At 40.4% G+C, this 27,388-nt stretch overlaps 2 protein-coding genes across 3 annotated transcripts in view; one reads left to right on the top strand and one right to left on the bottom strand.

Moving 5' to 3' along the window:
• LOC123987554 (centromere protein P) overlaps positions 1-1,411 on the top strand; it is a 113,367-nt gene extending 111,956 nt beyond the window's left edge. For both annotated transcript variants that reach the window (XM_046076553.1, XM_046076552.1), the window contains exon 9: positions 1,046-1,411. In XM_046076553.1, coding sequence (XP_045932509.1) covers positions 1,046-1,182 — 137 coding nt within the window. In that variant the 3' untranslated portion in view covers positions 1,183-1,411. The remainder of the gene's footprint in view (positions 1-1,045) is intronic.
• ippk (inositol 1,3,4,5,6-pentakisphosphate 2-kinase) lies at positions 1,306-26,476 on the bottom strand. The gene is made up of 14 exons (XM_046076550.1): positions 26,265-26,476; positions 21,534-21,593; positions 19,659-19,754; positions 17,703-17,769; positions 17,061-17,179; positions 16,813-16,902; positions 15,753-15,811; positions 15,401-15,473; positions 14,237-14,389; positions 13,369-13,489; positions 10,628-10,763; positions 9,140-9,242; positions 8,812-8,906; positions 1,306-6,087 (listed from the first exon to the last, which is right to left on the bottom strand). Exons 1-14 carry the CDS (start codon positions 26,343-26,345, stop codon positions 5,844-5,846), a joined length of 1,497 nt encoding a protein of 498 aa, XP_045932506.1. The 5' UTR covers positions 26,346-26,476; the 3' UTR covers positions 1,306-5,843.
• Between the last annotated feature and the right edge of the window lie 912 nt (positions 26,477-27,388).

Genomic DNA, 27,388 nt, shown 5'->3' with positions numbered 1-27,388 from the left:
GACTCGGTTTCATGAAAGCAATAGCACATAAGTTACCATGGTGATTTATTCTGTGCAGCTAGCCTGCTCCAGGCTGACAGCCAGGCTTAGTTAATCCTGGTGCCTTATCTGTCGAGTCAGCAGTTACGCTGATCAGAAACCAAAGTGTTTGTTTCATTTATTCCATGTTCTCATGTATGTGTTTTGCATATTAGCCTGCATGAAAATACATTTTGGCAATATGGACATGTCCACCATAAATTGGTGCAGAACATTTCTCTTGAAGTCAGGAAATTAAGTGTTTAATGCTCAAAAACATCTAGGGGAGGACCCTCAGACTCCCCACTCAGATATTTCACCATTGAATATAACTTCAAAATAGTGTTAAAATATTTTTCTCGTCTTGTTCTCACAGAATTGTGCACACCCCTAATAAGCCCTTATGACCCCACCATTTTCAACACAGAATTACTTTTTCTATATAATTAATTACTTACTTAATTGTAATTACTAAAATTGAAGTAAATAAATAGTATGTTGAGATTAGTGGTTATAATTAATACATTTGCTGAGTGACATATTAAAGTCCACTTCTCACTTTTAAGGTATGACATAATGTTTCCAAGAATGTTATAATTATGACAGTTTGTTAAAAGCAGTGATATTTTTAGCTACTTACTTATTCAGTCAGTCCTCTATACGCTTTTTCTCGCTGTTTTAATACTGCTGCTTTTTTAATATTATATGCATTTTTCATCTTAAACCTTCTTTATTTGCTGTTATTCACTGTGTGTAAAGTATGATGCACACATCTTTCAGCATCAATAAATCTGATCGACCGTGTGGTCTCTTGAAGAAAGCTGTTGACGCACATTTATGAATTACTTACACCTGGCTTGACATAGTCACTCCTACTGAGCCTGGTTTGGCCTTTGTGAAACTAATGAAGCCAGGATGCACTTATCACATTAAGTCAAGCATAGCTTTTTCTGTTATCCTGGATTTCTAAATTCTGCAAAACAGCCCTCCGGTGAGATGATGTTCAGTGTTTTGTCTCTCTTTGCAGCGCTGCAGTTGTTTCCCTCTCAGGCTGTAGGCGGCGCTACTGAGGCCTTTCAGAGCCTGCTGAGGATTCTGGGACCTGAAGCCGCCATGGAGTCTGTCATCAGGGCAGTCAGCCTTTCACAGCACACACAACTCTAATCTCTGTGCAGAACTACAGGTTAAAATGTAAAGCATATCTGTCTGAAACATTCTTCATTAAACCTTTTTATATTTTAACATGTCAAAACTGAGCTAACGTATAAATAAAGTAAACACAGTTTATAGTCTCTTAGAAATCTTTATTCAATAGAAAGAGCTCGACTGTGACGGCTGTAACAGCAGAGCTCGCTGGTCAAAATCTACAAAAATAAATAATTTAAATACAAAATGCCAGACAGCAGTGTCGCCTTTGTATTTTCAAATAGTTTACTTTACCCAGCTATTTACAGACACGCAGTTATTAGACGTCTGTAGATATCACAGTGCTGTGATGTTTCTGCATGTTGACGCTCAGGCAGCAGGCGGAGGCAGAGGCAACAGACCAATCAGACTCCAGCTCACCTGTTGCAGCTTCATCTAAACATAGTTTGTGTTCTCGAGATCACAAATCAGCTGTTCAGTAATCTTAAACATAATCTTGTACGTTTTGTTTTTTTTTAACCCCAGTTTGTCTATCGATGCATTAAATCCTTGACCGAACAAAAAATAAAGATTTTTAAACCTTTGTTTTCAAAACCACTCAAAGATGGTAGCTATAAATAACGTCTTTATGCAATTTATATGACGTGACCCAAAATTGTAAACAGACAAAACTATCTCAATGGAAATGTAGATGCTCAAACTTCCCATGATTCTGAGCGCCTCCAGGACTTCTCCTCTATTATGAATTTTAAGTTTGAAAACTAACTTAATACAACAACAAACAAGTGGACCTTGAGATGAGACAGTCAACTACTGTTTTCACAAGCTCTACACGAACAGCTCAACAAAATAAGAATTTTATCACATTTGTCAGTATTGTTATTTTACATTAACATTCATAATAACTTCTCTTTTTTTATATCCAGCACAACAGAAAAGTCTTTCAAGTGGAAATATCTGCTGTGTCGGATTTAATTTTTCGGATGAAGTTACCACACTTTAAAAACAAAGACAGAGCCTGCAAAGTGCTTTCTCGCTCCTGTTCTTTTTAATTTACATGGACATGGCAAAATTTCAATCTAAGGAACTTTTGTGGTCGAAAACGTCACGTTGGAAAAGAGGTAATTTTCTGCACCTGGAAAGAGTTTATGGATGTGAATGTACCTCGGGTTATTTGACCTTATATTTTTCTCAAAGCTCCAAAATATTCATCTAAATACATCAGACGTACCTGAAAAAGCAAATAAAGATGGAGGTGTCACGTCAGCCAAAGTTAGTCGTTCGTTAATGCACCGTATTTTTAACCCTCACACAACAGTCGTGAGCTGTCTGATAAAGTGAACCCTCCCAAACCGTAAACACGCCATTAGCGTTTCTCAAGATTACACTGACAAGATTATTAAAACCAGAATCAAAGTAGTAACCTTCTGTTCAGATGTAGCTGCAACATTTGTGATCTGGTGCAAAGTTTTAACGGTTGTCAACACAGTTTAGAAGTTTCAAAATTAAATCAAACCAAAGTCACGGTAACATCAAATCTTCGAACGTCTCACTCGAAGACGATGCTACAACTGCAGAGAGACACCCCACCCTCCACCTCCTCTGAGCCTCTGCTCTCCCGTCATGCTGCCTGTTGCGTCTTCAGTTCAACAGTTAGAACAATCAGTGGTTGGTTCAGTTCACTGCTGTCCACTCTCCAGCCCACCAGGCATCGAGGGAGGCCAACTTACATGTCAGTCAGAAAAGTGGTGACAGGACAAGCGTTAGAGAGAGCTGGTCGTCTGATTGATGGGCTGAAATCATTTTTAGTGTTTGGATTTAACAGAACAACTGACCACACCACCCTGCGGCCGATTGAGTGGACTCGGCTCGTGTGTCACAGTGGTGCCGTTTATCATCAGCTGACGGGTTTCAAGAAAACAGGCCAGATGATTGGAGATCAGAGCAATGTGTTCAGTGTTGTAGTGTGTATTTGATTTCAGACATTTGATTGGCTGGTGGAGGTTTGGAGAGTGGACACTGTAAACAGAGCAACTGAAGTCAAGTGTTACCAGTTTTTTTTTTATCTGAAGGCTCCGTGAGCGCTGCTGGTTTAAAGAGGACAATGAGATCACCAGGAGATGAAATCACAGGTCACAACGTTTGTACCCAACGACGACAAGACCCGATAGTTTGAACACAAACAACATCTGGACTTGAGCGGACTCGAGTCTTGAAAATGCAGTCAACACTTGTCTGCTGACGGTTGCAAAGACAGAGTCTCACCGTCCTCAGAAATCTGCCAGCGCTCCTGAACACATCACTTTTCAAACATCAGACGACCCTGTTGAGCTTCAGCTTGGGTCGACGGGAGTTCGAGGTACTGAGAGTTCACGGTTGCGTCCACATCAGCTCCTAAAGTTCTATCTGATGTCAGTCTGAACAGAGACGAACCGAAGCGGGTCTGTCTCAGATCTCAGCTGTGAACGAAGCCTGTAACAAAGTTAGTTTTCAACACACATACAAACACACATCACACACAACCTCCTCCACTCCCACCAGAACATTTAGGCACATGGACACACACACACCCAAAAACACACTACAAGCCACTTATGGCGCACACACACAAAAAACAGCAGCATGAAGCAGCTCGGCCGATCTGAAGAGGACTGCTGTGTTACCCAGCAGCCCTTGCTGTGGTGGGTCAGACGGATCTACGGCAGACAGGACACGCTGACCTCTGGTGAGGAGACAAACAGTGTCCCTGTTCTGTGTCAGTCATCTCATTATAACGCCTCCTCCTTCACTTTACAGTCCTGTGCTCTGCCTCCGCTTCCTGCTCTGCATGTGTATGGTCATGTTAGTCTTATGATTATGAAGTCTGGCAGCGTGATGACGCATTGACTTCGCCTGAACTTTGACCTGTGAGTCCGCATCAAATAAGAATGACTTCAAGGTTTGGGAGACGGAGCAAATATTCGCAGGACCTTTTACACGTATCACCAGGTTAGTCAACGAGAATGTTAGACAATTACTGCAATGCGGCTTTTCTTACAACAAAACGGGCTGAATCTTGTTCTGAGAACAATAAAGAGTTAAAATATTGTGTGTTTTTCCACACAAAAAGGTTTTCATGTCAGGAAAGGCCAGCTGGACACACACGTCTTTGCTGCTCGGTCAGAGGCCACAGCTGGACCTTGAAGGGGTCAGTTAACCCAAATAAAATATATACACACTCAGTACTAGGTGTAACTGTATAAGCTAATACAACCCAACAGTTCAGCCACATGTCATAATGTAAAATTTTTTTTGGTGACAAGTTATTTCAATTATATGCTAATTACTGAGGTCTCAATTGGTGGTGGTGTCCTGACGTCCCCCTTGTGTATGTAGATGGGGTGGACGAAACATTAGAAACACCTTTTTTTAAACACCTCTGTGTCAGAAAATAAACATTTAGCAAAAGTGGAATTTATAACAGCTGTTGTACTGGATTGCATTATATCTGTCCAGGTTTTGAGACATCTGAGATTTCCGCCTCCACCCGATACAATGGAGGTGAGTGGAATTTAGTTTGTGCTGGAACTGAAAACAGAAACATCTCATCAAAAACAGCATTCTACTTTCTTTTCTTGTGTGAGCACTGAAGACATCAGTGAGTAGAGGCAGAAATCTCACATGTACCTCAAAAACTGGACATATTTCACTTGAAGGAAGAGAAACAAATTTACTACACTCCGCTGTTCTCCCTGAAAGAGACACAAACACCCGGCCTACGTCTCGGCACAGATGCCTCATGAGTGAACGCATTAACATCCGGCCACCAACTGAGGAATCAAAAACAAAAAAGGGACAGGGAGGTGAAGCCTCACTCGCTGTCACAGTTCAGGTTCTCCACCTGGTTCATGATAGTTTTCAATATAACCAAACACTGCTTCACCTCGTCTCATTAATTAAACAGTTATGAGTCGGTCAGTGTGATGAGCTGGACTGAAAACCTCATGGAGTCCAGCAGAGACCGGAGGCTCAAATTTCTGCAAAGGATTATGGGTACGACAAACGTCAACGTCTCTATTTGTCGAGACTCGTACAGACCGTCTGGTGATCGGATCAGCCATGTTGGCTTCGCCCCTCCTCAGTTCAACCTGCACATACATATTGGCTCCGCCTCAGCCCCAACTCTACTAGAGGCCCCGCCTACATTCAGGAAATGACATCATGCATACGTCAAAACTCAACCACCTGCTTTTCTCTCAAACACTTCCGTTCTCCTTTCTTTCATTCTTTCTCTCAGAGCTTGAACCATAAGAGTCCTGTCAGGCCGTTAATCCAAACTCTCTTCACCGGAAACAAAGCCTCCCTGCGAGGTTCCTAATAAATATTATTCATGACAGGACAGAACGGTGACATTGGGATTCACCTCCTGACGGGAGCGAGAAGTCTGTCGCCACACCAACACATCAAGAATCGGTATCAGAAGTATCTGGAAGTTGCTTAAACGTCTGGTGATTTAGTGGTGACTTGCTGGAAATTTTAGTTTTGCTGCACGAGCGGTTAACTGTCAGCATGAGCGGAGTGAAAAGGAAGTGCTGCAGTAAAGCCTCAGATACACAGCTCCACTCTGAAGTGATTTTACACCTCTGCATCAACATGGCGTCAGTCTTTGTCTTCAGGGTTGTCCGACTCTTATTGGGCGTTTACACAGGGTGGAAGAGCAGCGTGCAGTCCTCCCTATCAGCAGCTGTGAAGATGCCGGAGAGCGGAGGCAGAGAGCCCTTTGGCAAGGCACCACCAGTCCTCAGATAGCAGGAGACGATCTTCTGGTCCAGGCGCAGCTGGCGGGGGATGCTGTCGAACGGTTTCGGGTCCAGATCCAGGATAGAGACAGAGTAAGAGAAAGCAGGAGGTCTGGATGGCACAAAGTCCCGGAGCCGCCGCTGACTGGAGGAGAGGAGGAGTATTAATGAACAGGAAGAATGTTTCAGTTTTAACATACAGAGCTGATGTTTGGCTCCACCTGGTGGACTTTATCAGGCACTACACACTGATTGATTAAAAGGAGACCTATTATAGTACTTGTCCAGTCCTATATTGTAGTTCTTTGACTCCTGTATGGCAGCTTTACATGATTCAAAGTTCAAAAAAATAATTCTGTCTTATACTGTCCCTTCATTTCAGTCTGTCTGAAACAAGCTTTAGATGCTCCTGTCTCTCCTCAAAGCCCACTGTCTTCTGATTGGCCAAGGGCTGAAGCATGTTACCAGGGGCGAGTTCAGCGCAGACAAAACATAGCAAAACGTTTTTTTTTCAACGGAAACGGTGGTCCCCTGAACACCCTGTTGTGTAGACAAGCGCACTGCATTTTCCTGGCTTTTTAACGGCGTTGTGTTTACAAACTTGTTGCAGTTGATTGGGTAACACGTGAGACACGCCCACCAAACGGGAGAAAACATACCCCGAAGCCCGTTGCGCAACGTTTCAACGAAACATGCCGTTCAATCTGAAAACGTTGCAAACCGGTGCAAAACGTTTTGAGATTGAACTCGCGCCAGGTTGCAGTTGTTGCTGGGTGGAGCATATGGAACACCAGCTCTGTCTGGTGTCACAGCAAGGATCCTTGGTAGAAAAAGAAGTTCAGAACAGGAGGAAATCTGTAGTTTTTGCTCAGTGGGATTTCTTTTAAATACTTTAACCTCATTATTTGTTTTGGCCATGTTTAATATGAACATCCGACATTTTAACATTGTAGATTAGTCATAAAATGTGAAAAAGCATAATAGGTCTCCTTTTAAAAAACAAAAGCAGTTATTGATTTGGGATCAAAATGAACGTACGTTCAGTTACCCCAATTCGTAGAGTCAGTTATTTCTAAGGTAAACCGTAAGTCCTCATCCTCAAATGGATGACAAATTAACAATCAATCATTTTCAATATCAATTAATGGTTTACTTTATAAAGTGACAAATATGACAACAGTCCATAACCCGAAACTATTCAGTTTGCAATAATATAAAACAGAGAAAAGCTTCAACCAGAGTATGTTTTGGTATTTCTGTGATACATCAAAATTAATTAAATCGACTGTAAATCTCAGTCGTGATCAGGGACCAGTTTCAAGATACCAAACGACACAATGGACAGCTGGAAATGTCTCCATACAACTTTGATGTGTTATTATGAACAATATAATAAACAGTGGGTTTAGAGCAGTTTAGTGCAGCACAGTTGGAGTGAACGAAGAAGACTGTTGCCAACATGGATGTAAACAAATCAGGTTTCAAATTCTTCCAAAAAAACAGCTTTGCAAAATGTGTTTAACACTTTGAGCCGCATTCCTGGGAAGTCCATGAGGGCTTAAGTGCAATTTATACGTAGCCCCTACCCTACGCCGTCACTTACGGCGTAGCCTGACGTGCTCCTCCTCAAAAATGTAACTACATGTTGAGTCGACGCGGACCGTAAGCTCCGATTGGTCGGCTGGGTAGCCTTGCAATGCCTCCGAGCCGACAGGAAGTTCCCGTGCTTTGAAGTAACTTTTACTAGTGGCCAAAACAGCAGCTGTAACACGGTGGATCAATATATTTGACCATCACAACCCGAGCGAAATGACTCGTTTCACTATCAGAATGTGATCCACTCGGTCGTTAACATTTTAAAAGTCTATAATAGCTGCATATATACAATTTTACGCCCATTCATGTTAGCAGAGCGCTGAACCGTAAGTTAGCCTGCTCGGCCGGCAAAAGTCAACACAGTGGACGCTGTAGTGGTACCGCCGACCAGCGTTTGGGGGTGTAATTGCAGATTGACGGACACGGACGCACAAGTATAAATGCCTGGCTACATACGTGGCTATGCACGTACACCTTACGTATGAGTATAAATCAAGCTTTAGGGCTGTCCCACAGTCAAATCCTCAAGTGCGCAAGGGCTCTCTCGTTTTGAGTCCTTGCAGCCTCTTAAACTCAATCACTTTCCAAGTGATGTCAGTAAAGTCTGTGAGGGTTCAGGGCTTAGGGGGGACATTGGGATTGGGCCACAGTGTGTTTTGGAGAGAAACACTGAATTTAAAACAAAACTTTATTTGTTTACAGAAAATTTCACAGGGCACCTTTAAGTGAGCTGAGGTCATCGGTGGGGATCTGTTTAAAGACTGAAAGTTGGGCTGGGCAATCAAACAATAATGATAATTACCGCAATATAATTATTCTCAATAACAATATAACAAATGTTCAATAAATGTTTGATTTAATTTGAATCACAAACAAATTAACACTTAATTGTTTTATTTAAATGTATTTTGTTTTGAAAAGGAGTGAAAAATGATTTTACTTAATTTTACTCATGCATATTTGTTGAAGAAAGATTTTATTATAGTTTTGAATGTTCTACCTCAGATTTGTGAAGTGATCCACTGTTTGGCATCAAGTGTTTGTTCTGATCATGAAGAGTTTAAAACCACAATCTAGTTTCTTCAGTTTTCACTCAGGAGCGAAAATCAGCCTTTAAACTTATATATAAAGAAATAAAGATTTGACGTTTATCCTGATAATCTATCAAATGATATGAAATTTTTTATCGTGGTAACATTTCTGACCAGCCCTAACTGAACAATGACCCAACATCATTTAGTTCAGATAACGAGACTCTTTTCGGATCTCTTACCCTTCACCATCCTCTTCCTCCTCCTCACTGCTGGGCACCAGGGCGACCATGATGGAGCAGTCCTTGGTTGTCATGGCGGCGCGGTACTGATGGACCTGAAGTCAAAACACACAGCAGTTAAGACATGTTGCCTTCTTTAGGCAGCTGAACACCTGAGCAGAGAGTTGTTAATGGGTCGGTTCATTACTTCCACCCTTCAATATGAGACAGCTGACACTGGGAGAAATGTCATCGCAGAGAAATCTAGACCATCACACGGAGAACCTGATGTGAATTCCCAGCTCTCTATGAGACTGTGTAATTTAGGAACATTTGAAACTGGACTTACCTTGGCGACAGCGTACTCCACAGAGCCGTCGTCCTCAGTCGGACATTTCTGCAGCTTTTCCAGGAAGGCCTCGTTGTACGGTCCGTCTATCTGGAGACGAGTTCTGACACAGATAGACAGGTCGTCAGTCAGTTATACAGTTTAAGTTCATTTAATAATTTAGATTTAATATGAGAATAACTTTGTTAATCTGCATATAATTAAGAACAAAATGTCTTAAAGGACCTATATAGTGCTTCATAGCAGAACCAATATTCTTGTGTCACAGTGGCGTTGGTTCATTTTTAGTGGCGGTCCATTACCATCTGAGGCAGAACACCTGCCCGGTTTGAGAGAGTACAATGTTCATGAAGATTTATTCATTCTTACTCCCCTTGAGTTAACACAGCCAATGACAAAGTTATTTGTACGGTTTTATAGTTATTGGATGGGCTAGCTACAGCTAATTTACGTTCACATTTGTGTTTCTCTAAATATCGAGCTACCTCGTTATCTGCAAGTTTAACAGCTTATAGCCTGCAAAGTTATTTTTTGTGTACAACTATGGCTTGTTCCAGCTTCTGGCCATGGTTACCTCTTGCCTCGACTATTGCAATGCCCTCCTAGCAGGTATTCCAGCTTGTGCGGTGAAACCCCTACAAATGGTTCTGAATGCAGTAGCTCGTCTGGTTTTTGATCAGCCAAGGACTCATGTCACTCCATTACTCAGTGACTGGCTCCCCGTGGCCTCCTGAATCAAATTCAAGTCACTAATGCTTGCATACAGAGTGACTAGTGGGTCTGCACCCATCTACCTAAACTCCATAATTACAAGCTTACATTAATTCCCGGCCACTGCGCTCCTCCAACGAACGCCGTCTGGCTCTGCCATCCCTACACACAAAGCAATCTCAGTCCCGGCTGTTCTCATCTGTGACACCATGATGGTGGAACGAGCTACCACATGTCATCAGAGCAGGGGCGTCCCTCTCTAACTTCAAGAAGCTCTTGAAAACTCATCTCTTCTAAGAACACTTTGTATTATAAACACCTCTAACATGCACTTCCTGTGCTCTTCTATCTCCTTTTAATTCATTTATTGACTGCACTATTTCATTAACTAACTTTAACATATAATTTTAACTTTCCCTTGGTATTTACTCCATTGATGCCATATTTGCTATTAGCTCTTACTAGTATTAATTGCTGCTCTTACTAGTGTGTATTGTCAGTTGTAGATTTCTTGCTGTATTGATACTTTGTTGATGCTTGTATGTTGTTCCTCAAATGTTAGTCCCTTTGAATAAAAGCGTCTGCCAGATGAGTTAATGTAATGTAAATGTGTTTTGTGAGATATTTGTCTAATGGTTATTCTCTATAGGTAATGCTAATAAATGCCTGCAACCAAAGGAACACCTTGTGTGTCCAGAGAGGAGTTAGACAGGAAGTGACAACTGAGACAAGACAGTGCCCTTTCACAAGTGATGGTACTTGTTAACTGTGTATTACCTCTCCTTGGGGAAGTCCTGCAGGTGTTGCTCCACTCGGCGGTACAGAGGATTAAGTCCTTCAATGTCCAGCGTGTCCAACATCTGAGTCTGAAGAATCCTGAACAAAACACTGTCGCTGGGTAAACCCTGAGAGCCTGCACACAGACAGAGAGGAGGGAGGTCAGCATTTATGTTTTCAAGCAAGAACTTAATATAAAACATTTACTTTAAATGTTGAAATAGGGAAGAATATTTAACGCACAAAGATTAGTGAGGTTTTCAGTTTCACTCATTTTACATCATGAGATTCAGATGTTACGAGCAAAACGTGTGTTGAGAAGACACGAGTGCTTCTTTCAAACCACAAACATTATTGAAGGACGCTGCTGCACAAGACAAACCTTTGTCAGACAGGAAACAGGCTGCAGACAGATCTATTAGACTGGACTGGAGTTACAGTTTCAGAATTCACACCAGAAAAAACTTGACAACAGTGTGAAAGCGTTATATACTGACCACGCGTATAATACACCACAGCAACTCCGCGACTTCTGCTTCTCATTGTCTGTTTTATTATTATTTAAAGACTTGAGTCTAAATCAAAAATGTTGTGGCGTGCGTGTGTGTATGTGTGGGCGGGAAGGGTTGAAGATAGGTTGAAACCAAAGTGAGGTATTTTGTTTTTTAATGTTTAATAGTTTTTGTTGAATTTATTGAGTGTGTCTGGGTGAACGGAGAGAGAGAGGAAACTACACGAACACAAAACTTCTAGATGCTCGATTACAAGGCTGCAACTAACTGTTATTTTCATTATAGATGAATCTGCTGATTACTTTCTCAACTTGTTGTTCTGTCTATAAAAAGTGTCCATCAAAGATTCCCAGAGTCAAAGGTGACATCGTTTCAACCAACAGTCCAAAATAGAAAATTTTCAGTTTACAAGGACACCAGCAAATAATCACAATGTAGAAAGCGATTAATCAAATTTCAAAACAGTTGAAGATTCACTTTCAATTAATTGTTTCAACTCAAATAAGGATAACAGGAGCTACTGAACGCACCATTCCTGACGTGAATGACCTGTTGCAGGTCAGGGCACCGGACCTTATGTTGTTTAAGTCAGCTGTTAGCCAAAAAGCTAAATGAAGAATGGAGAACGAGGAAGAGAGGCGTTCTTTCCACAGCTGTAAGTAGCTACTGCCATTATTGTGTCACAGTCTAAAATGCAAAGAACATTGCCTGTTGGAAACTTTGTGCGACCAGAAAGCGAACAATTCTAGATGCAGCACAGCCACTAGTGATGCTTGGACTCATGGGGAGAGAGTGGTATTAGGCTAAGCAACGTTTTATAAAATCACTGAATATTGCTACTATAGCCTAAATACATGTGTAGAAAAACAGCAGCCTACTTGCTTTTTTTTTTTATCTCAGCCATTGGCGTCGAGAAATTTTAGGCCTATGTGTTTTGTAGAAACCATAACCTACTCTATGCTGCTGTTATCGATATGATATTTAAAAAGTCGGGAGAGAGTGTCGCTTTGTATGGCCGGGGGAGGGGGGGGGTTGATGGGTGGTAAGCATGGCAACGGCGTACTACTGGCCGCGATCCCGTGAAACTGTTGCGGTCGTTCTCGTCTCGCACACACCCGTCCTCTATCAGAGTTGAAGTGTCTTGAACTTTTTCCTACAGTTTATCAATAGACAGAGACTGATCTGGCTGTTTGATCTGAGTTTCTTAAATAATATAACGGTTTCTTTAACAGTTAGGCCACCAGGTCTTCCACAGGCAACGACCTTTGCTGCTGTCTCTTATTCATAAAAATAATCTATTAACTTCAACTGAACTAATTTTAAAGTTAGTAGTTATGGACTCAATTATTTCATGTTGCCCATTAAGCTGTTGAAGTTGGGTGTATATATACACACACACACACACAGTATATATCTTTTCCTGCTTTTTTGTCCTTTGCCAATCACATGCCTGATTGAGTTATATATGTTTTTTGTGCATGTAATAGGTTTGCAAAGTTAAAAAGCCCAAAGTTCAACCCAAAGGGAGTTCCCATCTCCCACAAAAAACTCTACTCTGAACTGCCTGAAAACAGATAGTTTGTAGTCCAGCCCTTTCTTCCACTTTATGACGACGTCACAAAAAACATGCGTCGTCATGCTCGCCTAGCAGCTAGGCACACACGCCTTCAATAACACTGGTGGAAAAACATTCTTACACTGCAGAACACCGTGACAAGACATCCGCCTGCTGCCTCTCCTCTCCCTTCCAAACACTAGCTACTAACCAGGCAGTCAAAGGACATAAAGTTGTTACTGTGACGTAGAGACAGAGTTAAAACTTTATGGATGAAAGATACTTTTTTTACAAATTAATAACTCACCACTCTGAAACTCTTGCTCCAGTCCATGTTGCTAAGTTGGTAAGGGGAACATAAACAGCTGAACCAAAGCCATGTTTACCGGCTTCTCGGGGCCTGCCCTACTCTGCTTCTGATTAGCTAGTACTCCTTAACTAGGAACTGCGCATGTGCAACTCCTAACAAAGATATGGTGTTTTTTGAAAATGAAACCATGTAAACCTGTTCAGGTACAACCACTAAATAAAATAATGAACCTGAAAATGAGCATAATGACCTCTTTAAGTAAACTGAACATAGTGAGCTCCCAGATCATTTCAGTAGAATCACTAAAACCTGTCTGGAAAGAACAGAATAGATGCAGGAAGTCGGTAGACAGGCAGGTTCTGACCGTGACGAATCCTCTCCTTGTTGAACAGACTCGCTTCACAGAAGCTCCGCCCTTCTCCTCGTCTGTCTGTCACCACCCCTCCATCGCCTCCTCCACCACTCAGCAGGGCATTCACCAAGACCTACAGACAGAGAGAGATATTTTGCTAAACAAATACATTCAAATGACTGCTGGTAAACATTCTCTCTGCAGCCGGTATCTGATTAGTTAAATAAAGAAAGTCCTCTCTAAACATCCTTATTCTCGTGCGCTTTTGTTCTCATCAGTTTTAGGAACCACAAACTCCCAGTTAAGCCTTCACGATCAGTATCAATAACTGGGTGGTGGCGATATACCATGGTATGAAAATTGACTTATCATACCATGTGCATTTGCTTATCTAAAAAATGGGAGAATCTCGCCTGCGTGGGAGGCGTTTTACACTCCCATTAAAAAAGGTTTCAAGTGCTATCAGGACATTATTTTGTGGAATTATAATAAAGCGTTTGTTGTCATTCAGTCACTGTTACTGTAACTGATAATTGTGTAATACAATAAACATGTCAAACTGTTGCAACCCTAATTTGTAGAATAACTTAAAATATAAATAACTTCATTAACATGAAAATGTTCAGTCAAACACTCGTCAATGTCAGTAAAGCCTGTAAATATAATAACTTCAATCCTGTGTTTTTAAAATGAGACTTTGTGACAACTGCTGCGAGTTTCTCTTCACACATCTCCAATTGACTGTTTTGCCCCGACACTGAGACATGAGACGAATTTGGCCCGTTTGATTCTTGATGTTGGTATAGGAACATCATCACACTAATATTTTTACTTTCATTTAAATAAAACTTTTCTATACATGTATATTCGTGTGTCTCACCTGGATGAAGTCGTTCAGAACAGCTTTGCCGGTCATGTGACTGTTGATTCGGTTGTTTCCGTACATGAAGTACGGTCTGAGATGATGCAGCAGAGAGTTCAGGTCAGACGAGTCGTCACTGCACTCCTTACTGCTGTAAATACACTGACCGCCCTACCCACACACACACACACACACGTTACTCCAGGTTATTATATAACCTCCCCAACTGACAAAGATGTAATGTAATTTTAAAAACAGTTCGTACTGATGAGCTTTGGTTCAAATTCGTTAAAGAGGATCGAACTGATATGAAGTCTGGTTTAGTCTCCTGTCAGGCCATTTTAAGCAGTCATATAAATACTATTTATAACTTTTACACGTCACGTTATAAAAATTATATCTGCACCATCATCACAATGTGTCACTTCCTGCTCAAATATTTCTGTTAATCCCTCGACTCAAAAGGTGCTCAGGCTTTCCTCATTGAGCTTTTGATTTAATCCATCAATCAGTCTTTTAGAGAAAACTCAAAATCACCGCACAGATTATTCGGGGTAGTGGGATGGGGCAAACAAACACATAATTTTCACCCAGAAGGCTGCTGTTCGTGTCCCATGTGAATCTAACACCAAAAGTTAGCTTAGCTAACGTATTTTACTTACTTAGGATCATTTTGGTGCTTATAAACCCTCTTTTCACATATTTTGGTGTTGAAATGACAAGTAAAAAATATTTTGATGTCTGTGCAGAAGATGGCTTCAGCCGGCAGCCACAAACCGTCAAAATTATATCCACAAAAAGTGTTTCTTCACCGACAGACTCAGACTGTTGTCTGACTGGTGTATGTTTGTTGTTTTTAACCAGAAACAGAAGTCTCACTCAATAACAATTCTCACTCTGAAGTCTCGTGAGATGAGAGTTGTTGCAGGAGGACGACGGTGGAAACGTGAGTCAGAGTTGGCAAGAGGATTTTGTTGTGTTGGCGTAACGTTAGGAAATAAAGTCTTGCTAGCAGTTCCTCTATGTACACAACAAACAGGTTGTACACATGATCAGAACTTGTCCTTTAAACCGGTGGTTGTATTTACTGACTGTGTTGCTGATGGAGTCCGATGTCATATACACAAACACAAAGGTTCACACAGTGTGGGAGAGTGAGAGGCAGGTATGTTTGTGTCTCACCTTGAAGATTTTGAAGTTGTTCTGAGGTTCTTCTATCAGGTGTCTGATGGCAAAATGCATTCTCTGTCTGTTCCTGAACAACACGGGAGAAACCAGAGAATATGAGCTGAAGGACAGTGAGGCAGCTTTATTACCAGTAGCTGAACCGACAAGTCGTCCTCTGTGAAAAGGCTGTAGTGTTTTTGTTCTGGACTGCATTATACTGAAAGGTGCTCTAATGTTTTGTCCATACAGTCTCTGGTATTATGTGTTATTGTTATACACATTTTTACAGTATAACATTTAATGCGACTTCCACAAACTGTAAATACAGTAGTGTTGATGGTAACAGTAGTAAGTGCAGTAATCTCACCCTGAGAAGAGGTCTAGAGGACAGTACAGACTGCGTCTCTTCCACATCCCATTGGTCACCTGGAGGGGGCGAAAGGAGAGGTAACAGAAACATCAAAGTGTTTATTGTTTTGTAGTTGTACTAAAGGTTTTGTTGTACTAATCAAGTTTTTTAGCCCTGATCTCAATCCAAGTCTTTTAATGTTGGGAATTTGTTGATACTGAATCAGATCGCTTCGGTTTACACATGTTCACATAATATACAATAATGCAACATAACAGCGCAGGACAACACCACAGAGGAAGACCCATTCATTACAGTAACATTACTTACTGCGGTGTGACAATCTCATAATATTCATTCATATCATTGCTGAGCCTCCGGTGAAAGACACACAAATAGTTACTGAAAAGCTGAAGGCAAGCTAACGGCTATGTATCACGTTGGCTAAATGCAGTATATGTAACGAGCATGGATTCGTTCAACCTCAAGCTGATAAAAATATTTCTGCAGTGGGAGTTTACATGAGTTTCCAGTATGTTGTGTGAAGCTCATGAGAGTATTTTTTCGTTAAAAAAAATAAATAATTATATATATTTTTTATTTTTTAATTAATTAATTAGAATCTGATCTTTGCTCATTTACAGACACCGGCTGCAGAGAACATTTTAACCTGCCAAGTTTAGTTTCTGTCATGAAGTTAAAGAGAGAAGTTAATTAATGACAACTGATATGATATATCGACGGCAGCCTTTGTTAAACTATAAAAGCAACCGTCAGTGCCGGCTAAAGAAATGAGAAGCTGCTACCTGGATTTTTGAGAGAGAGAAAGAAGAGTGACAACAGACTCTTTAGGGTCGGAGTTTAGGGAATCCGTGCTCTTTGCCAAGCCAACCGCTCACACTGCTGCGACAAATGATGTCCCACATTCACACACACACAAGTTCTTTACTTTCATATGCAGTGAAATGCTCACACTGGTGGACAAAACGGCAGAATTTATTAATGTATAACCGGATCGACCCTGATGTAGTTGTATTATAGATGTTCTGTGGTCGCACTATAGTGCGGGTGTAGTTACCTTGTAGTGTTGGTGCATACAGAAGCGGCACACTTTGGTCTTGATGTCTTTGCTGACATGTTTGGAGGACGGCAGGAAGCCACATTTAGGCTAAAAACACAACCCACACAAAAACATCAGCTGAGTAACACACACTCACTCACACTCATGTGATTTGTTGTTTTAGCTCTGTTGGTCTGGGTGACAGTGATTCACAAGCAAAAGACTTCTGCAGCCGTGGCTGCTTCTCAGGACAGAGAACAGTTTACCTTGATCTCGATGCAGAGCGGAGGAGTGTGTGTTGGCTGGTGGAGGGCTGGAGATGTCAGATTGGGCAGACAGAGAGCACAGCCGCTGTAGATGTCCATCACCTTATCGCAGCGCCAAGCTAACACACAGAAGATTTTCAGTATGTGTGCGCTGTGTATGTGAACTTGAACTGTTATATTTACATTTATTGTAAACTTCCATCCATCAAATTGCCTCCAGAGGAACATATCAAGTAGGGCAACTAATAATTATATTCATTATCCATTCATATGCTGATAATTTCCTCAATTGATTGGTTTGTCTATAAAACATCAGTAACATGGGCACCAGATGTATCTGTGAGCTCAGGTTTTCTTTGCTCTGCGATGACCATGCTATTTTTAATTAGTGAGCTTTAGAGGTGCTCTCAAGCAGATTTTGTAACCTTCCGACAGGATCAGATTAGCTGTTTCCACCTGTGTAGAGTCTTTGTGCTGAGCTAAGCTAACTGCTGTCTGTAGCTTCATATTTACCGTACAGACATGAGAGTGGTATCTGATCAAAGAAAGCCAATAAATGTATTTCGCAAAGTGTTCCTTCAACAGATTTCACAACCAGATGCTTCCCACAGAAGTGATTTTAAAAATATATATATATTTTACCTGGTCTTTGATGTTGAACTTTGATTGACAGCTGTCGCACAAACTCTAGCGGCAGTTTGACCACTTCCTGCAGAAACCACAAGTCAGTAACTTTAGTCCAGAACATCTCAATACTGCTTTCTGTTATCTACTTTATGTAGAGCACAGTGATCTGCGGGCAGTGTGCAATACTGAGAAAGTTGTGGGAGTGATAACGTACAGAACCCCCCCGACACAATATAATCCTGCTGATTATACAGATACTAACATATTCATCCAAAACATTAGGTTAGTTAGTCCACAATCATCGGACCACATGTCAGGAACCTGGCTGTTATTTTTGTTATTGCTCTATATTTTGACAGTTAGATAAATTCAGCTGTTAAACCAACTTTCATCTTTGACTTAAATCTACAATTAGACATCATCTGACCAGGGGAATGTTGTTTGTGTGCTAAAACCCTCCTGACTTCAACACTGTAACTCATTGTTTCTGCGAATATCTGCTGCTAGAAGACTGTCCAGTTTATCACCCCGCTCTGATGGGAGTGTCTTTTCCAACAGGGATTCACATTGTGCTTAAAAAACAAACGTATGCACTGTGATCATTTCACCACACCCACAGAGTTTTGACACTGGGTGTACAATTAGTCCACCAAGCATGTCTTAAAATTCATATGCTGTTCTTTGTCCCAGACTTCACTGTTGCTGATCAAAGATCTTTGATTGATATTCTAAAATTTTTTAACATGTTTAAAACACAAAGCCAATGTCCATGTTAGTATAAATGAATTATGTCCAACAATACCCAACTTGATTTAACATACTTGTATTCAATTGTATTTGTCATTAATAGGTTTTAATTTTTAGTCTGGCAGCTGTTTATCTATTACTTTGGCACTAAAAAAGAGACGCCTACTGATTTAAGAAATTGTTTATTAAAGAAAAAGTTTATTTACAGGTCTTGGGGAGTACTACGGCATCATGTGTACCTTTTAGTGGCTCCAGAGGGAGCTATGTTGAAGCTGATACATTGCCTCAAGTGTTGTCACTTGAGCGTTGGTTGAGGAGAGAAACCCTAAGTTTAAAAATGACAAAAATCTGGGCATGTTGAGTTAGAAAGATGTGAGTTTACCAGATCTCTGAAGCCCACTACTCGTCTCTGTCTGAGGCTAGCGGCTACAGGCTACATTAGTGGCTAATAGCATTACACACCTAAATCTCCTACCGAAGCGGTTGAGTTGCATTGTGGGTAATGTAGGTGCCAGGTTTTGACAAGGCCAAAGAATGTGTAAAACAATAAAAAAAAACCTCTCTGGTTCTGCTGCATCGATTCTGTCCCTTTTTTGAGTGCACTGCTAAATCAGTACACTTTAAGTGTTTTGTAAGAGAAAACGTATGCTGCCGTCCAGACAAACAGCGAATATGAACACCTAAAACGGAAGAAGTTTGAAAACGGCCAAAAAGCTGCTGACCCGTTTTCGTTTAAAAAAAAATCTGGGTTAGCGTTTTAGGACTTTAAAAACAATGACGCAGACACTCGCATTTGGATTCCTGATTGCAAAAACACAATGCTGCTGACAGTGTGATTTGGTATTTTTATTAAAATATTTTGTACTGTGCAAATAACACTTGCACTGTGCATGTCGCTGTATTTACTTTGCAACGACCCCCAGTTTCTCTTTTTACTCCCATGTTACTTTCATTAACAGTTCCACCTCATTGTTGGTCCATGCAAAAAAAACAAATCTGCTGCAAATGCAGAGTAGACAATCTGCTTCCTGTTTACACTGGAACGCGCATGCACAGTGTACGTGAATGGCCTCTTCATGTGCGTTCTCAGTTGTTTTAATATAGACCGAGATCGGTTCTGAAATGCAGCTAAAACACTGGTGCGGACGGAGATCATACTAGTGTGGATGTAACCTTAAATAAAGACAAAAGTGATAAAAAGAAAAAAAGGTGTGCTTCTCTTACCCCACTGTGGATGAACTTCTCTCCCAGAAGGCTACTCATGACGTTGGAGCTGAAATCAACAATGTTCTGGATCTGCCTGAAGGCCTGCTCCACCGTCTAAAGGACAAACACAAAGACAGGCACATAAACACACAGGTAAAAGAGCAAGTTATATCCAGTACTGACATTATTATTATTTGAGCTCAAAGAGGCACAAAGAGATTGAGAAAGTCAGCTCAGCTCACTTATTTTCTGGCAGGGTTAAACTATTTAGCTGGTTAACCCAAATGTTTGTAAAATTGCCCTGGATTTCTAATGAGGATCAAAAGTAGAGAAACCTTTCAAACAACAAATAACTTTATATTAGATGACTTTGGCTTTAAGATGAATTACAAGTATGAGTCAGTTTTCATCCTGCGTCTACAAATAAAAATTATTATAAATATTTAACTGCATCAAAAAATGTCCTTAAATTTAGCTGTTGTTAACATTTAGTCCCTGTATTAAAGGTCAGTCAACTTCAGAGTAAGAGCAGCAGATGAGCAGCTCCAAGTAAAATTTGAATTTCAGAGGTAGGGCAGGGCTACACTTTGGTTTACATTTGGATCAGTGTGCCTTCCAAGCCTTTAATCTGTCCAGGATATAAGATCAGCAGCTGCTCCACTGACAGTAAACAGAGATGTGACTAAGTGGAGCACAGTGCTGCTCAGTTTATATTGTAACCCTGCCAACAGGTACGAACCAGAGCTTAAACCTCATCAGACGTCTGTTTTCTCCTCTAAGTTACGGATCAATCATCTTGACAGACATGATTAGATATGATGGGTTATTTGCTAAAAACAATTTAATAAAACACCTGTGTGCCTTCAGCTGCAGTGCGACATCGCCCTGTGCAGCCATGACACTGTTGTTTTAGGACAAATGTTTTATTTGATTTGACAAGGTGTTGTTGCTTTTTTAAATAAAGTGTCAGTGACAAAATAAAACAAATAAATATCGGTGCGGATGTGGTTTGCTCTGATGATTTGACAAAGGCGCAGTTATCACTTGTTTCTTTATGTAGGTAGCCTCTGCAGCATGTAGTGCTCTGTAACCTGCTGTCACAAAGTCATATCTATAACTGCCCATGCCAGATCATGTTAATTAGGAATTAAGATAACTCGTCCTATCAGTCATATCTTCAGCTCTGGCCATGAGCTTGTCAGAGAATGTGCCAGGAGGCAGGAATTAAAATTTGAGCAGTGTCATTGTCTGTATTAATGTTTTTAAATCTAGTGTTTACTCAGCTGTAACAGTGCATCTCTGATCCACCGTGCAGCAGCCTAGAGCTGGACAGACACTGTACCATTATATTAATCTTGTGTATCGTCTTAACTCACACTACACACTTTCAAATTAATCAACCAGTCATGATGTTAAGTGCTCACATCGAATGTATTCCTTCCATTGCCAAGTTTTATTAGAAGAATGGAGCTGCAGACGGGGGAAGACGAGGACAGTTCGGTCTGCTCTGAAGTGAGAACTGGAGGTTAGAATAGACTTCTGTATGTGGTTGAAGTTCAGTTGACTTCACAACATCTAAAATAACACTTCGATAATATTAAAACAAGCTCATTACAGTTTATAACGGATCCTTTGACAGCATCGACTCCCCTCAAACTGAACATCAAATGACAGCCAATCTGGGAGAGGTTGGGTCCGGATGCTAAAATGAGTGGATGCGACCACTTTGGGGTTAACATTGGGCTTAAAGTGTCTGCCTACAGTTTCTCTATTTTGTAAAGAAAGAAATTGCAACATTCCCACAACTTGCTGTGTGATCTGCATTGAGATGTTTTTACTGATCTGTAATTTGGACCAGGCTTTAGCTTCAGACGCACACAGACCCATATTTACCTGTGGTGGGTTTTCAGAGTCCTCTGCTGGATACTTGAGCAGGCGTAAAACTCTGGAAAGCTGCAAGAACAGAAGAGAAGTTTGTTTAGGATCAGTGGAACCTTATTTAAAACTCAGGACAAACCTGGAACCACACCTGAACCACTGAGCAGGGTCAATCTTCAAAATATTCCTGAGTTAGGTAAAAATACTGATACAGTTTTCTGACAGTGCAAAATAAGTCAGTCCATTCTCTAAAGCCTAAGGTGAAATCAGGGAAAACCCTTTGTAGGCTATCAATTTTAGCTAGCATCATTAGCATCAGACTACGAGTTCGATGTGTTTCTGGTTGTCTAAAGAACATTCAAACACACCCTCAAATACACTGGAAATTTACTGCACAACAGTGACTACTTCCGTCAGCACTTGTGTGTCAAATAAACATCAATTTACCTGAGACGACAGAACAGATATCAGGACATTTTAATCAGTATCTACATGCCTACACAAAACCAGATTCCTTTGAGAAATCAGGTTAAGTAGGTATCTTGACAACGCACTGCTGTTACCTCGATCCACATTTACACGCATAAGGTGATGAGTAACCAAATGTTCTCTCCTAACATTAATTTTGAACCATGCCCTGATTATTTTACTTGTGTTGCTGAAACACTTTTGGAACAGATGCTGCAGTGGGAGGACAGTTTTTCCTTACAGCTTAAATTTTATAATATTTTCAGTCAGATCATAGGTGGAAACTTACTTCATTTATTCTTCTAGAGGCAGTTTTAGTCTGACTTTGAATAAAATAAGTTTAGAGAGCAAGTGGATCCATCTTTAAAAGACCTGTACAACAATAGCTAATGAAATAAAGTCTGACCTGGCAGAAAAAATCAAATGAAAACCATCATTCAGCCAAGTCAGCCTTGTCAGAACAGCTCCCCCTGATTACTAATGAAGGATTAGGACTTCAATCAACATTATTAGATACCTTGCCAGGGTAAAAGGCTGACACTGGATTCCTCATGTTGAACGTGCATTACATATACTTCTCAAACCAGATGGACAGGAAGACTAAGAAGGTAATTAAATATTTCACTGAATGCCACACAACGGAGGAATTCAATCCAAGCCAGGTTGCAATTAAATGGATGTCCTCTTCTGTTAAAAACAGTACCCACCCCAGCCACAGCCTGTTCGCCCTGCTGCCTTCTGAGAAGACCTGAAACTGCAGCCTCCAGTACTGCAGCTTCATACCATTGCTTTAAGTGACAAACTTCACTACTTGTGATTGGTTTTAGAGATGGTAACAGATGTTTTATACTCATGCTAAGGGTGTCCGATATCTAGATATCTTCTGGGACAATATTTGGCATCTTTCACAAACGTGTTTGTAAAAGTAGTGTGTGTGGTAGAGGAGGAGGAGACTAAGTGTGTGTGCAAACAGGTGTGCTGGTGAATGGCAGCAGAGCAGAGAGAAATGGGTCAGCAGTGATGTACAGTGTAAGTTACAGTGACCGGTGAATAAAAACTGCAGCTTCTCAAAACTATTTAAATTGCATTTAAGTGAAATCTATATAATAACAAATATTACTGACATCAAACAGTGCAAGTATGAGTAAACCATTTCATCTGTCACTATATTAGCCCTGATGTCATAAGCCGCGTATCAACAAAAAGTACACAGGACTTTTAAGTCCCCGGATCTCTTTTCAAGGAACTAAAAGGTCTCTTCAGTCTACTGTTGTGTGCATTTCCACTGTGGTCTAAAGACCTTTGAAGATTAGGCAAATTAACCAGCTGACGTAGGCTGTAGGCCTATACACTGTATCAAGCAATGCACAGGCATCGTTATTTAGTGACCACTATCCATGAGAAAGATTTATAAATGAACATCAGATTTGATTGGAATATAGTGAAAAGCTATAGGCTATACTTGACCATTAAAAACAGCTTTTTTGTGTGGGAGTATAATGGAGAGACATGTGATAAAGTTTGTAACACATTTAATAACAAACTGGATAAAGCCATCAAGTTCTTAAATTAACTGCAGCACAGAGAAAGAAACACAAAAATAAAATTGCGACAATTTTGAAGGTTATCAAAACATTTCCAGCCGACAAGAGCTGCGGATCAACCTGCAGCATCACATCTGTGTCGCCTGAGCATCGCAGGAATGGGACTTTTAACAAGCTTTAATACCTGCTGTAATCAGCTGTTCCGCTTGTTTTGGAGAAGAGGAGACCGACTTCAGCTCTGTGTAAAAGCTTCCTGACTGATGAAAACTTAAAACAACAACTCTGGACCCAGTATTTAGCGTAGCTCCATCAGCTGTTTGCTGCAAACACACCACTGCACGCTGGCTACTGTTTCCGAGCAATACATTTAATACTGAGGTACGATCTCAGGCGGACATCGGCGAGACTTGTGTGTGCTATCTGACTGTTGATTGTGATTTATTTGTTAGCAAAACAAACACGCTCGAGTTAAAACCAGTAGCCTCCACTCATCCATTCAGAATTTCACTGCAAAGCAAGCTCTCCCCCAGCCCAAAGTACCGGTACTTTAAGAAAGTACTACCCCCCAAGCAGGGACTTTTTAGGAGGTAAAATAAAGACCCTAGAACTAAATTTAGACCCTGGTCCATTTGGTGGAAACACAGGGAGTTCCTCCAAAGGTTCCTAGTTCTGTTTCATGCTGGTATCTTGGCTGGTTCAGGACTGTCATGGACAGCTGACTCTGAAGCTTTTCATGTGGTGGTTAGATTGTGGTCTTTAACAGCAACCAATTTTCAAAATAGTTTGACATCTTTTGGGCAACATCCGTCTTTTCAAAGTCAAACCACCTTCACTGCGAGTGAGGTTGATCCACGTCCAGCGGTTCAATCTAACGACATAGATTGTGCGGCTGGTGGTGTCAGTTTTTTGTTGTTTTTTTTTCTCTCCAGGTGCAGTTTGTTCACTAATTTTTAACTTCAGTCATGAATTTTTCAGCAGTAATTGCTTGTTTAACTCTACACCCATGTACTACATGCATGACGCATCACGCAGTTACTGTGCGTACAAGGTGTTTGTGAAAGTTTTTTGCAAAGTAAGTGACGGAACGTAATCGATAATGTCTGCTCACACGTCATTGAAACAACAATTATGATATTATTATTGTACACAATACATGTCAAACGCCCCTAACTTGTGCTATCAGACCAAATCTAGCCTAGGAAAACAAGTTTCTCTAGTTTCCTACTCACTCCTAATCACAGACACCAAGAGTTATGTACAGAGATGATTATCTGAAAAGTGCTAATGTCTCTGTCATACTCTATCCCTGTTTATCCTTCCACCATTTCACTCTCACGGTTGGTTCACACTTGTTAACAATGTTACTTTAACACACATTTTCTGATGTGTGACGACTAGTTGACTAGGAACATCTGAACTCTGGGGCAGCCATATTGATATTACAGATATTTGTGTCTGACAATTATGTCTGGGCTTGTTTTTAAACCATAAACAGCAATTGGATTTCCAGAGATTGCATCCATTTCACCCATCAATAATATCTATCTATTCCGCCTTTCTCTCAGTGGAGTCACATGCAGCATTATGTCATACTGTAACATTCACTGTTAGAAATGTAGAATTCACCATTTGGAGCAAATCACGAACAAAATATACAACTTCATACTCCACACAATGAACTGTGGTGCAGAACATCTGACAAAACTCTTGAGTGTAGGGCTCCAAAGGTGTTGATGCTAAGTGTGTCTGTAGTATCAACTATCCAAAAAAATGGCAAGAACTGAAAGCTAGCATCAAATGTATGAGTTTCTGATCCAAACATTCCTCATTTAAAATCATAATTTTAGTATCAGCATTTTCAATTACACTACAGAATCACTACTTTCAACTTAATTTTGAAAAGTAATCAAACAATATGATCATCAATAACACTGAAATGTTGCCCAGCACAAAAATATAGCTACTACAATGTAAACAATCAAGGCCACCCAAAAAAAAAAAGCTCATTGCAAGACTGCTGCTATGATGATTGCTCAACAATATGACAGACGGGTCCCGTGAATGAGACTTTCACACAGTCGGTTCAGGAGCATGACAGTGAAGGCACCACCCTGACAGGTCAGACAGCACAAATTAACCTGCATGGAAATGAAATCACAAGACTGCCTTAGACTCGTCTAACAGAAAGGTCCAGTAAGGCGGCAGCCCAGTAAAGTGTTTTGCTCCTTCAACCAGCAGCTGGAGGAAAAATCTGGGGAGCTGCTAACGTTACCTTAGCTCCAAAGCACCCCGTTAGGATCTAACAGTTTTATGACTTAACACCACCCAGTCAGTCCGTCACATACTGGACATACATCTACATGTACTTTCTAATCATTGGTGGTGTTTTAAAAGCGTTTTTGTCCCTGTGTAACAATCCTCTTCATTGGTTTGACTATAATGTGAACTCTTTTTCTGTTGACTGACATGCCGGCTAGGCTAGCAGACACAGGCTAACGGTAACTGTGATAAATGAAATCCTGACAGTTGACATTTCACCCTTCGGTCATAAATACACTTCCCAGACATTCAAAACAAAGTTTCCAAAGGCAGCAACACCGAGGTGAAGCATTTTTAACGTTAGAAAAGTGTAATGCGGGCGTTGGGTGTCACCTTAAAGCTAAATTAAACGTTCACTCATCCTGCTGTTTTCGCCGAACTTGGATTAGCTTCATGTTAGCCTAGCCTTACTCACCTGTACGTGTGAGACCACCAGGCTCTTGTTTCCCTCTCCGTGGTACTTCCAGTCGTTCTCGTCCATTTTGTCCACTTCCATCACACCAACGACGACACACAGAGCTCCCGTTAACGGCCAGAAAGTAACACACGACGGCACGGCAACATACACGTACTCAGACTGGTACTACTGTCTGCTAGCAGTAACTCTGAGGTACTTCAGGGCCGACTCACTTCTGCTTCTGCCCGGCCCCGGATGTCCATGCTCCCCACCAAAATACTTCTTCCGACCAAAGCTTCAGAATAAAAGTAAGAATGTTTTGAAAAAGAAATCGTTAGTGATCAGAGTAAATTCTTATTTATTATGGAAATGCAGTTGTAATTTTTCAAGAAAAAAAAGTCATAATCTTACATGAAAAAAAAGTCATATGTTGCGAATAAAGTCATAGTTTTACAAGGATAAAAGTAATTTTACAATAAAATGTCTTATTAATATTATGAGATTAAGAAATGGTTTCATTAAAAGAAAAGCAATTAAAAGAAGAAAAACACGAATTTTTATTACAAAATTTAACTATGAAAAATGTCATTATGCTAATAAAGTTGTAATATTCTGAGGAAGAAGTGAGAGTACATGCACAAAAAGAATTTTTATTACAAAATTTAAAAATTATGTTACAAAAGAAAGTTGTAGTTTTTAAGAAAAAGTCATGTTGCGGGAAGATCTATGAGTAAGAAAATCGTAATTTTACCCAAAAAAATCATAATATGCAAAAAAGTCATAGTTTTAGGAGAATAAAAGTCATTACAAATATATGTGACACTAAGACAAGTTGTTATCAAATATGTGTCATATCAGAAGACATTTATATTAAGAAAAAAAAACCTATCACAAGCAGAAAGTAATATTTTTATGAGAAAAGTCCTAAAATTATTGACAAAAAATACAATATTTATTAACGTAATATCATGACTCTTGTTCCTTTTTTTTCTACAGATGGATTGGTTACCACTAACCACTGAGTATTTTGACAATTATGGCATTATGTCAACCTAATATTTCTTTACAGCGCCTTTGTTTAGTTGCTTTTTTTTTTAAGCACTTCACATTTAGCTCTTTGTCTAGCTTGATTGGTGTTTTGG

Source organism: Micropterus dolomieu, linkage group LG18 (genome assembly GCF_021292245.1).
Source record: "Micropterus dolomieu isolate WLL.071019.BEF.003 ecotype Adirondacks linkage group LG18, ASM2129224v1, whole genome shotgun sequence".
In the NCBI taxonomy this organism is placed as follows: domain Eukaryota; kingdom Metazoa; phylum Chordata; class Actinopteri; order Centrarchiformes; family Centrarchidae; genus Micropterus; species Micropterus dolomieu.
Note: the sequence above shows the minus strand (reverse complement) of the source record. Positions and strands in the feature narration are given on the sequence as shown.

Excerpts from the sequence above, each read along its gene's own strand:
- ippk (XM_046076550.1), bottom strand. The coding sequence starts at position 26,345 with ATGGAAGTGGACAAAATGGACGAGAACGACTGGAAGTACCACGGAGAG. Across the intron at positions 21,594-26,264 it reads TGGTGGTCTCACACGTACAG|CTTTCCAGAGTTTTACGCCT; the intron begins GTGAGTAAGGCT and ends CTGTTCTTGCAG. Across the intron at positions 17,180-17,702 it reads AGTTCAACATCAAAGACCAG|CTTGGCGCTGCGATAAGGTG; the intron begins GTAAAATATATA and ends TCTGTGTGTTAG.